General features: G+C 40.1%; 1 protein-coding gene across 2 annotated transcripts in view; it reads left to right on the forward strand.

Annotated features, from left to right (window-relative positions):
- The first annotated feature begins 10196 nt into the window (after positions 1-10196).
- Positions 10197-12583, forward strand: part of cdk6 (cyclin-dependent kinase 6) — a 34606-nt gene continuing 32219 nt past the window's right edge. The window contains exons 1-2 of one of the 2 annotated variants that reach the window (XM_034124773.1): positions 10197-10908; positions 11728-12072. In XM_034124773.1, the coding sequence (XP_033980664.1) occupies positions 11849-12072 (224 nt within the window). In that variant the 5' untranslated portion in view covers positions 10197-10908; positions 11728-11848. The other variant, XM_034124774.1, reaches the window with a different exon arrangement.

The raw sequence follows: 12583 nt of genomic DNA on the forward strand, positions 1-12583 counted from the left end.
AAAAACAACAGAACAATAAGGACGACATACAACATAAATTACAGGGTACAGTTTACAAACTCTATTTACAGTGACAGGTACCATGAGTATCAAACAGCATGTCACCCAGCCGAGTTTTAAAATGATGCAAGGGAACCAAAGTGCTCAGTTTTAAACATTTTTGCAGACTGTTCCAAGTTAGTGGAGCTGCACAACTATATATGATACTTATATGATTGAGCACATACTTTATTTCAAATTCCTCACTTAAATAACTCATGCATTGCAGCGCAGGTGACATGGTGTCTGTCAATGGCAGGTGTAGAGCTGATAAAAAACGTTCCTTAACAGTTATGTTTGCATAGTTGACACCCATATGCACACACTGACATATTATCTTGTTTCCTGTTCTCCAGTGTATAGCTCCTCAGAGAGATCAAATAAATCAAAGATTCTTACTCTGAATGGGGTTCCTTTTATGACATATAATAATGTTATGCTTGGGGTCAAGAAAAAAGAGACTTAAATTATGCAAAGCATCGGCTCTAGACATGACTAAGGTAAATGTCTAGTGGTATATTTACTAAACTATAGAATTGAAAGTTCACAGTTATTCCGTTGCTGTCATGACTTTAATTAGTTCCCCAGCAGCGTTTCGTCCAACATACACAAACACATCTATGAAAAATAGGTGTTTATGTCGCACATGCCACAAACCAAACTGGCGTGTTTTTATTTTAGGGTGGGTGCACGTGCATGCATACAGAGTCAAATGGACACAGCCACCTCTATGTTCTCTGGCAGTAAACTGTTGGCTGTTAAGACAGTCCACAATCCCAGGCTGAAAGGCAGTACTCCCTTTGCTCAGGTCTGTGCATGTCGGCTTTGCTTCACACAGTCGTAAAGCGAAGGAAAACAACGCTAAGCTTGCACCAATCAAAAGGTAAAAGGGTATATATTAACCTTATTTGACCAGCCTCACTGGCTCAGTAACAGCCTCAAGTAACCTGAGAAGAAAAAGGTGACATTCTGCATAACACATGCATCAAGTACTTCTCATTTCCTGAAAGCGGTTTTGTATTTTGGAATTGCCATGGGAGGTAGGAGTCAAAACAACCGGCCCTGACACACACACACACACACACACACACTTTTGGCCTCTTTCCTGTCATAGAAGGTGCTAATGCTTATTGTCAATCCACATAAACTAGTTGGTGGCTGCTCCTATGTTTCTACAGGACTTTACCATTAATCAAAAATATTCAACTAATGCAAAAACATCTGGTGGTCTTTCGCTCCCTCCCCGGAGGTGTCACGGTAAAGTATTTCCCACTGGTGCATAGTAGAAGTATGAGATTACATAGTTCCTGTCAAAAAACAGAGATGTATTGATAGGGGTTGTTGAACAGCTGGATGGCTTATCACACCTACCTACTGTCCTGAAGTAAACATTGCTTTGTTTAAAGGTATTCAGATCTGTATATCCATAACCACTCGATGTAATCGGCAAGAAGTGTGAAGTAAAACAAGCCAAGTTTGCAAGTTGGATGATTTTCTGAGGAATTTCTTTGTGTGAGAGCTTTCATTGTTTGTGTGCTTACAGACTGACATACAGATGCAGAAATACCCGTTCTCACACCCAAAAACACAAAACCAGCACAGCTCCACATAGACATTTGTATACTTTCACTGGTACTTCAATTTCATTTAAAGGTCCCCTATTATACTCTTTTTCATCAATATATTATAGTTCTCAGTTATATACAAAACATGTCTCTGAAGTGTTTGGCTCAAAACCAAACAGATCATTGTAGCATCCCATAATCCCCTCTGTTTCAGCTCTGTTTCAAAAGTGCTGATTCTCTGTCTGTTACTTTAGATGAAAATAAGGAGCCACTCCCCACGCCCCTCTGAGAGATATTTGGTTAAAAAGAACACAATGGTGCACTAGGAGGAGATTCAGGTGATAGGGTGGGGGGGGGGGGGGGGGGGGGGGGGGGGGTTACCTTGGTTGGTTATTGGCTAATGGTTACACAACCCAAAAAAACATTATGACATCACAAAGTGGCCAAAATATGATCAGCTCATTTTCAGACAGGATTTTATATAAATGGATCAGGACAAAAAGAGAGAGGGTCTTGGTTCCTGACACTTTCAGAATCTCTTTACACAGAGGGGACACATGTTGATGTATAAAATACATTCAAAAGGGGATTTTGCATGACAGGTGACCTTTAATTTGTTTGTTTTTTATCATATCTTTCAAAATAATAAAATATAACTGTAATACTGTGATAGAAACATTAAATACCAACCCATTGTATCATCATGGATACAGATGGACAGCTTTTTGTATGATTCTTTATTGATTTGGAATATTTTCATCTTATCATTTTCATTTTATCTCTAATAAAATAAGCTGTTTAGTCTCTTCCAGTCTGACCTATTCACCAGTATTTCAGGCAGGGACTTTAGACTTCATACCTTAAAATACAGATACACAAATAAGTCCTATTATGTGACAGCCTTACAGAGGTGTGACAAATACAGTTGGTCTTTAGAGAAAGTTTAGTTGCAGCAGGTGGTTCATCAGTCACAATGGTCTTAATGTGGCAAGAGGAAAAGTCTCAAACGTCATGTCGACATACTGCAAATACAGCAAAGAGGAACAGTGCGAGTAGACCCTCACCAACATTGTATAAGAGAAAAATTGCATAGCAACTCCGAATAACCACAGAGTTGTATCAACACCTCCAAAACAGCATGAGCAAAAACTAATAATTAAAAGCCTTAAATCTTTGGTTTTTACTCTAAAAGCTTTTGTTTTGTTTGTATAGTGTTTGTGCTATTTTGGTTTAACATTCAGGAACACAAAAACTGGAATGTAAAGTATGTGTTGACTTGAGCAAAAACAATAAATAAAGACAGAACTAGACCCTCTAATTTTAAGTGATGTGGAAAACAACCATCATGTTTCCAGTCATTAGATCCCACCTGTATCCAAGGAGGTTGGGTACAAATACAAGGAAAGGGGACAGAAAGAGCAGATGCTGTCAGTAACTCAGCCCTTCACTTCCACAGCATGCACCTACAGTATCTGTGACCACTCAACTGATTACAGACAAGATGGTATAATTGTTCCCAGGTGGAACAATAACAATTCTTCACAACATAAGAGCCGCTACAACCCGCGGTACCTTTTAAGGTCTAATAAAATTCCTCTCCCAGCGGAAAGATAAAACAACTTTTTTTTACTACAGATGTTGTAAAACAATACAGATGATACAGGTTATGATTGTTTGCATTGTTCATTTTGCACAAACGCCAGGGAAAAATTACTATCCTTCTGTCCGTTTATCTTAAATTGTATAGACGGTAACAGAATGTATAACACCAAACCTCGATATCAGATATAATACCTTAAAGGCCATTAAAAATGATAACCAAGGCAAATTTGAATATTTTAATAACGATTATGTTCTTTAAAAAGTTTAATTATAGGGACAAATGCTTAGCCCACAGTGACTTTGAATTTACATATTCCACTTTTAATTTGTTAAATACAGCATAAACACTGCTTGATGGCTTTCATCTCAACAATAAAGTTGCTGAGTTCACTTAAATCACATCCCCTAAGTGACTAAGCGCCAACACAGCAAACATTATTATCCCCCCCAATCTTCCGCTTCTTTAACTATTACCGCACAGGATTGAAGTAATCCTTCCGATCCACCCATTAATCACCAATCCATCCCATAAAAAAACAATCTGTCAAATAGTATTCATTTGCTACCAGCTTGTTTTTTTTTCCCCTGCTTCGGTTAATTTTCTGAGGAATGTGAGGAGCAGCTGTCACTTTAGCACATGAATGGAGCCAGTTTAGTGGCCCAGAGGCATCGGAGTGGATCAACGTCGAGCAGGGACAGCTGGCCCGGGGGACAATAGCACTCTCAGTTAATCATTAATACTCTTAATGAACAGCAGCCAAGCACCAGAGGTTCACCAGCCTCTCCAGAATATTCCGCCTGTAGCAGGAGGACGCAGGCAGCTCGGCCTGCCGGCTGACCCCAAACTGACACTTGTTGATTGGGGCCTTTAAAGGGGCTGCGGGAGCTTTAAACTGCTGTCTGTTTGAGGAAGTTTCAGCCATCGGCCTTGAGAAAGATGACAACTGAACTTCTTTGTGTTTGTCAACCGACATGTTATTTGCCCAAAATGTAGCCTACTTCATGCAGAGCTTTGCTAGCTGTTTCCCTGGTTCTAGTCTTTATGCTAAGCTAAGCTAATCGTATGATAGCTCTATTAGGAATGATTTATGGACTTTATTAACATTGTTTTATTTTCTTATACCATTTAATTAAAGCTGTAAAATGTATATGTTTTATTGATATAAATTAGTTGTATCTTGTTAATTCAATATATAAACAGATTAAACATAAGAGATACAATGAGATAATTGTGAACTTTAGAGTTGCTGACATAAGAGAACTTTCTCTGTAATCAGGGAGGGTCTGACGTGTAGGGGAAGGTTAACGGTTGCTAGGCAAGACTCAAATAATGAGGTCACAGGTACAGGTTGTTGTATGTATATGTATGGCAAGCTGTATATACCTGGTGATCCTCCAGGATAACACGTTATTCATTAAGTAACCACTGCTTAATAATATAACCATCAAGATGTTAAAATAAGGAAAAAATCGTATCACTACTGGATTATTTCGTCATAAAACTCTTTCCTTGTTTTGCTAGAACAAGAATTAAGAAGCCACCAAACAACATAAGGTGTTATTGGAAGATAAAAGAGCTTCTGAAGGGTGGCAGATGTTAGCTAAAGGTCTCATTTGAATTTAACACTGATCCTCTGTTTATGTTTTTGTGGGTGTGAGATAGAGTGTGTGTGTGTGTGTGTGTGTGTGTGTGTGTGTGTGTGTGTGTGTGTGTGTGTGTGTGTGTGTGTGTGTGTGTGTGTGTGCATTCGTGCCCACATGAATTTGTATGTGAGTGTGTGTCTGTTCGTGGCTAAGCGTCCAGCCCAGCCCTCCCCATCGGCGGAGGTGGCAGGTGTTCCTGTGTCCCCTAAAAGAGCAGGTTTTTATGTCGCCTCCTCAAGTTAGTGGCTTGGTTGCTATGGCGATGCCCCAACAGAAAGAGGCTTGTGTCTGGGGGCCGGTGCCGGGGAGAGGAGACGGGCAAAGGGAAGAGGAGAGAAGGGGGCTTTACTTGCACTTGGACTTCAGTCTGGCTCGACAAGAAAGAAGAAAAAGAGAAGAAATCAAGTCAGGGACAAACAACAGGCTCCGATTGTGTGGCGGCGCCATGTCTGTTCTGCCCAAAATGTTGCTTAAATATTAAGCTGCTGATAGGTGAGCAAGACCTGACTCACACCGCTGACTAAGTGATGCTTGTAAATCCTGACAATGGGATTGGGAACTTAAAAAGGAACCTAATATCACACATCCTATCAGATTCCTTCCCAGGTGTGACAGCTGTCCACCTAAAGACTTTAGGTTATTATCACTGTACCCTATGCCTGGTCGCGTGGACATCCCCCTCTATTTAGGCGGGACAGGTAGACAGGCCCACAATCAATCTCTCCCTCTCTCTGTATGTGTGTGGGTGGGTGTAAGACAATCTGGGAGAGACTGGGAGTCACCTGTCCCTTGTTGGCCTCCCTCGTCCCCCTTGGGAGGGCCGTAATTCTCTCTTGGCTGGACTGATCAGCAGCTGCCTCGTGCACACACACACATAGAAACACACACACAGATACACACACATAAGGACAAGGCAAACACAGTCAGACACACAAACATTTTCTTTCACATCTCAGAGTCAGACTGAAAGATTGTGCTGGCCTTCTTGGGATGCTCAAAAGCAGCAGCACATTATGACTCAAATTACACATTCAGTGAACACATGACACCATGTAATTACTGTACTAGCCTCAAATTGATGAGGTTATTCCCTCTAGGTGAGAAATCTAATCATCATTGTTTTTTATATTAACATGAGTTCCAAATGACTACGGTTGTGTTACATGTAACAAAAAACCTGGTCCGTCCACGGCACCTGTTTAGCAGCACTGAAGAGTAAAAATGAGTAGCTACCTGTTATCATGGAGTATTTAACAACTATAGCCAGATATTTACCTTAGGTGTAGCTCAACACCATAACAGACTTTAAAGAGTGAATATTCGATTTTCATTTCTTAGATGTACAGCAAACACAGCTCCAATTAAATGCTAATGTTGCTCTGAGTCTGCTAAATAGGTAACAATATACGCTGTCAATGTTCTGTTTTCAACTTGTTCCACTGCCTTAAATGGAATTCAATTAATGCAGGTTTAAAGTGCACCTATCATGCTATTTTTAGGCAATAGCATAGGTCTCAGATATATAAAAATATATAAAAAACATGTCTATGAAGTGTTTTGCTCAAAATACCAAACAGATCACCCATTCTAGCCATGCCTCATATCCCTCTATTTCACTTCCTGTTTCAAAAGTGCTGAAAAAAATAAATAATTTATTAAAAAAAAGGGGGGGGGCTGAGCTCATGCGGGAGATTCTACCGGCAGATACTGCGGTGATGAAACGCCATATCATGGATTATCAAGGATTATTTCTGAAACAGTATGGAGCTCAAAGGCTTTCTCTCTTGCCGGTTATACCACAAGGTGAGTTCCTTTTTATTTCCTGCTTCTTCACACACATGCTCTCCAGTACAGGTTAGCTCTGAGTGTTAGCGATGCTAATGTAAACACCGACCATATTACGTCCAAAACAGTCAGGCATTGTTTCTGATAGCAACGTTTCTGATAGGGCCGTGGGTGTAAAGCCAGCCTACATTTCCGATATTACGTCATATCGGACGCAAATCTGGATCAGCTCCGTTGTAGCCCCGTTTTTAGAGATTTGGGTACGGAGGAAAAGAGAGAGGGTTTTATTTTCTGACGCTGCGTGAGTTCCCCGACACACGGGGACACATATTTATGTATAGAAGACATCAAAAAGTGCATTTTGCATGATAGGTCCCCTTTAAGTTTTAGTGCTTTAAAATATGTAAATATTACAGGGGTTTTTTCTTTCGTGTATTGTTTATAAGTAAACAGATTTTATAAGATTTTTAAAAGGATTTGACTTTTATTACTGGACGTCAACCATCTCTAAAAGACAAAAAAAGAAACCCATAAAATCCTGGCTCCAAAATGGTAGAATGAGCTCCCCATTGACATCAGGACAGCAGAAAGCTTACACATCTTCCGGCGCAGACTAAAAACTCATCTCTTTCGACTCCACTTCGAGCAATACAATTACTAACAAAGCACTTATATACTAATAAAGGACTGGCTTATCTAAAGCTAGTTGAGTAGCACTTGAAATGTTTTGGCTCCATGAAACCTAATGTACTTATCTTACTTCTGTTTTCTTCTAGTTTGTATCTTCTTGGTCGAATGCACTTATTGTAAGTCGCTTTGGATAAAAGCGTCAGCTAAATGCAATGTAATGTAATGAAAGCAACTTTCCATCTGACGTTTTTGCTTCTTATCTGGTGGTACTGTAACACGAAGAATGAGCAAAAATCCATCCAAACACTTCGCAGTGCGTTATCTTTGAAGTATGCAGAAATAGCTTATTTCTGGACCTCTATAAGGAACCGTTTCAAAGAGCTGTCTGACAAAAACATGTTAAAGACACAATAAGTATGATTTTCTCAAAAACCCAATGTATAAACTCCTCTCAATCATCACTTACAAAACACTCGAAGTTCTACGAATGGATTCTTCTTGTTTTTTCTTTAATTTGTTATTTTCTAGGTGTTTCTGGTTGTTAACTTCTATAAAAACGTTACAACACAGTGCCAGATTTTAAGCATGCATCCTAAAGCAAGAAACAAAAATGGCGGACACCGTTTCAGATTTTTTTTTTTTAAATGGAGAGAAGCCAAAATCCAAGCAGACAAAGCTTATCAACAATTTTAATTTAATATCAGAATCAAATGTTAAGGAGTGGCTTTTGTTAAGCAACATTGCTTCACACAATGGATGCCAGCAGGAGATTCTCAGGAATACTGAGCTGAAAACAAGTTGGGGCATTTCGGAGGAAATTGGGTTGTGATTCTTAACTGATGCAAGTTTTGATAAGCCTTTTAGTCTTCTAAGAAACTATCCAGATGGCTTAATTTAGATAAATATTTGGAGGTTAAAGAGATACATTTATCAAATATTTGTATCGTGTGTCCAATGTGTGAAGCCTAATTTGGATTGTTTTTCTCCCACTAATCATCTCATATCTACATCCTCCATAAAAAAAAAGATAATGTTAAACTTCACTAAAATTGAAGATTAAAAGTAATCCCTTACGTCCTATATCACTCACATAAAATATGTTTTATTTCAAATATTTTAAAGCGCATTATGCTGCATCTTGAAAGCAGAACCATTTTTTGTTATGGAATATTTTCAAATGGTGTTTTATTGTTTTACTCAAGGATCTGATTAAGAGACCATGCATGTCTGTGTGAAACAAAACATTAAATAGCAACATAAAATAAGAAATGCCAGGTTTTAGTAACAATCTGGTAAATGTGCCTAGTCACCAAATCCACATAATCACATCCTATGCAATGTGTGTCTTACAATCAAGATGAACTGGTTGCTGTTCTCACAATGTTCAAAATGCAATTTCAAGAAAGAAACACAGAAGATTAAACTTTAGATGATATGCTGAACATGTTGTTCCCAGAAAAGGATGTTCCTAATTGCATTGCATATTTTCTAAAATGACTACCGATATGAGTACCATCAAGGTGAACACATGAAGAAACAGACTGTGGAAACTTAAGAATGATAAGTTTGTGTGTCATATATTGACTAATCAATGACGGGAGTTGTCTCCCCTCTTTGTACCGCACACAACGGGCCTAATTGGTTTGTTCTTCTGCCAGATAAGAAATATGCATGCTAATGTATTCAATCTGGGCGATGGCTCTCAGAACTGATTTCACATGAACAATGATGATGAAGAAATGTAAATGCCCACATTTACAGTAATTGGTCTGGGAAACATTGTCTGCATTGTCTGTTTTGTGATGCAAATTGTTTACATTTGGGGTTGTCTATAATGTTGGGCAGGGGAGATTGTCGTACATACTTCCATGTCATTATCTCCCCCTACTTAACCTTTCAATAGAAATCAGTAGATTATACAAGCAGCATGCAAGACAAGTTTGCATGTAAATAATAGCATCGGGGGAATGTCCTTCCTTTGATCTCGTGTGCGTATTCCAATGAAGTTATGATAATGGAGCTGGGTTACACGCCTGTAATTGGCTATTGAATCGGATAATCTGACATCAACTCTTGTCATGTCTAAACCGTGTCCAGCATTAAATAGGGGGAAAATGTGAAATTAAACTTTATGTCAGAGTTTGGAGAATTTTGAGACTGACAATAATTGTTTTGAATGTCAACTCCTAATATATTATGAAATACTGTCAGGATTTAAGTAAAAAATAGTCCATTCAATCAAGTCTTGTCATGTCTAAAGCGTATCCAGCGGTAAATAGGGGGGTGAAAATGTGAAATTAAACGTAATGTCAGAGTTTGAGACTGAGAATGATTGTTTTAAATGTCTACTCTATATAATATGAAATACAGCTTGGATTTCAAGCAAAAATAAGTCTATTAAATGAAACATGAGTAAATTAAGACAAGAACCCATATCAAATAAATTAAGGAATAAATAAGTGACACAAAGATGCTTTACATATGTTATAATAATGTAGACTTTAGCCTTGTATGGTAATATAGATGTTCATAATTATAAAAAGGCGTACACTTTAATTGAAAAGTTTTAATATATTTTGGACTAATCTTGCTTTAATATTAAACTTATTTTTATTAAATTATTATTATTACTTTTTTTGTGAAACTAATCAAAGGTAGGATATCATGAAGATGATGCTTTGCAGTTTTCCCCCAATAACTCAAAATAAAAAAAATGTGCTATAGCACTAGCCACCACGCCGGTCGTGATGGGGCCCTGCAGACGACCACCGGAGCAGAGGAGTCCCCCTGCCGCAGATCAAGCCACCGGGCCTTGAACCTGACCCCTTTGGGACCATATAGGGCGAGCTTGTCACATTGCATCCCCGCTGGCGCATTGTTTCAGCAGGAGTCCCTCAAAGCCCTGAGAGGGAGATAGATAGTGTGGCCGTCCATCCAATAAACCGCCTCTCTCCCCTCCACGATCCCCGCGGTGCTCCCGGTTTTGACACAGGAGACAAAACCCGCAGGAGAGGACTATGAATGGTAAAAGCACCGAGGAGGCCGAGTGAGAGCAAAAAGGAGGCGGCGTGGCTTTGTAGTCGAGGAGGAATGCGGAAATGTCCTCGCTCCGTGTCAAACCTCTCTGAAGGGGGTCAGGCCACATTCAGCCGGCGTGGGAAAGCCAGGCAGAGACGGAGCTCACAGGCGAGGAGCGGGGCTGCATTGCATAGGCCTATCCGGGGATATATGGAAGAAAAAAAAGAAGAAAGAAAGGAGAAAATCCAAAGAAGAGCGTGGTTTTTGGAGGGCTGTATCACGCGTTTGCCTTTGTCCTATGACCCCCCCATCCGACACCCCCTTCCCCTCCACACCCCCCACACACACACAAAGTTGCAGTGAGAGTGTGTGTGAGTTTTTCGTGCACCACCTCCTCCCCCTGCTTCTCCTCCTCCCTCGTTGAGTGTCTTTGCCTGGGCTGGTGCAGTCTGAGGGATGGGGGATTAGAGCCTGCACCGTCCAACTACCTGTGTGGCCCCCGCATGGAGGACAGTGGACAGGGATGCGTTTGATGCAGGACATTTTTATCCGAAAAACGAATGCCTCCTCAGCATTTGATCGGACATGCCGACGTTACGACACTTTATTGACAACATAAACCAAGGTAAACACTGAGAGTGGGGGATATTTAAGCCGAATTGTGTGCCAAAATGTTTTTAATCAGGCTAGAAATGTTGCATTACAATCCAATATCATTTTAGTAACTGAAAAGAGCATTTCCCTGGCTTGCTAGTATTTAAATGAGCATTTTTGGGTCCACGCACAAATAAATTAGAAACAATTAGAGGGGGCTTTCCACGCTAATGAAAACACCTTTAAAACTCTGCTAATGCATTGTTTTACACGTTAACAACGACTTGTGGTTTAAAACGAAAGATTTAAAGTGTTTTAAAGGACTGTTGCTGTAGGAAGTCCAGACAATGCAATCACTAGACAGCCACGTGCTCGCAAAAGTTTGTGTCGCCTGAAACAGAAACTTTGATAAAGCAGGACACGATAGGCTAAACTCTTGTTTTTATAACAACTAAACACAGCTTCGTTTGTTAGGTTTGTGCTCTTGTTTGTGTGTTCTCTTTAAATGCTTAATTTCCCTTAACAAAGTGAGAGAGCCCACATGAACTGTAACAGCGTTGCATGTGCGGTTATTTCTGAATGCGTGTTTATTTGGTGCAAAACTATCTCAAACAACGTGGTTAAATGTGGCTAATTTGAATTATTTTACATTACTTTGTGTAAGTGGTAGGAGGACATGAGTTTCAATGCGTAACAGGAGGAGGAGTGAAGTTGGGACGCAAACGGGGCTCTTGTGTTGATAGTCGGAATAAAACATGATGACAGTCCTGTTAATGCGTACCTGGAGCCCAGTTTGACCAAAACTGACAAAGATGGTGTCTTCCTCCATCTGTGTCTCCCTGTCATCTAGGCATTGCATGTGCCAACTTTTTTCTGTGAATATGCCTTTGTGAGAAACTCTCCGTCTCGTCACCCTCGCCGGGATTCCCCTCAATATTTTCACCGAGAGACGAGAAAAAAAATCAGCAAAAATGGACAAAGAAGGAGCTGGTACTCAATATGAACCCGTGGCCGAGATTGGAGAAGGCGCTTATGGGAAAGTGTACAAGGCGAGAGATTTGAAGAACGGGGGACGCTTTGTAGCCCTAAAAAGAGTCCGGGTCCAGACGGCGGAAGAGGGGATGCCTCTCTCTACCATCCGGGAGGTGGCGGTACTGAGGCAGCTGGAAGCCTTTGAGCACCCCAATGTTGTCAGGTAAGTCAGGGGAGAGGTGGGTTGCCATGTGTGTGTTTGTAGCCTATGCAGACAGTGTAAGATAAATGTATTTTACGATAGAAACACACACTACTTTATGTTATATGGTCTCATGTGTCAACCACACTGCCTCCTATGACCTTTAGGTTAGACAAACACTCATACTGCCCACTGTTTTTGCTTCAATTGTGTTATGCTGACTCTGTGAAAATGGGGGTTGCATAACAATGTGTTGCCCCAGAACGTGGGCCGTAATTGCACACCTTTCAGAGCAGAACTTTTTCCATTTTCATCAACCAAGTCTGTATTGTTAGTTTCATTTCTAGTTTAAAACCTCCCTTTACATTGATGGACTTTAAAAGGTGTTACCCCACTCATCTCTGGCTACATCACACAAACGCCCCCAACAAAATGCTGGGTTGCAGAGTTATTTGAAGTATAATATAATAAACATGTGGAAGTATTATAGTGTTTTAGGTTGCCAATACTCAAACGCAGTTATCAGTGATGA

The sequence above is a fragment of the Trematomus bernacchii genome, unplaced genomic scaffold (genome assembly GCF_902827165.1).
Source record: "Trematomus bernacchii unplaced genomic scaffold, fTreBer1.1, whole genome shotgun sequence".
In the NCBI taxonomy this organism is placed as follows: Eukaryota; Metazoa; Chordata; class Actinopteri; order Perciformes; family Nototheniidae; genus Trematomus; species Trematomus bernacchii.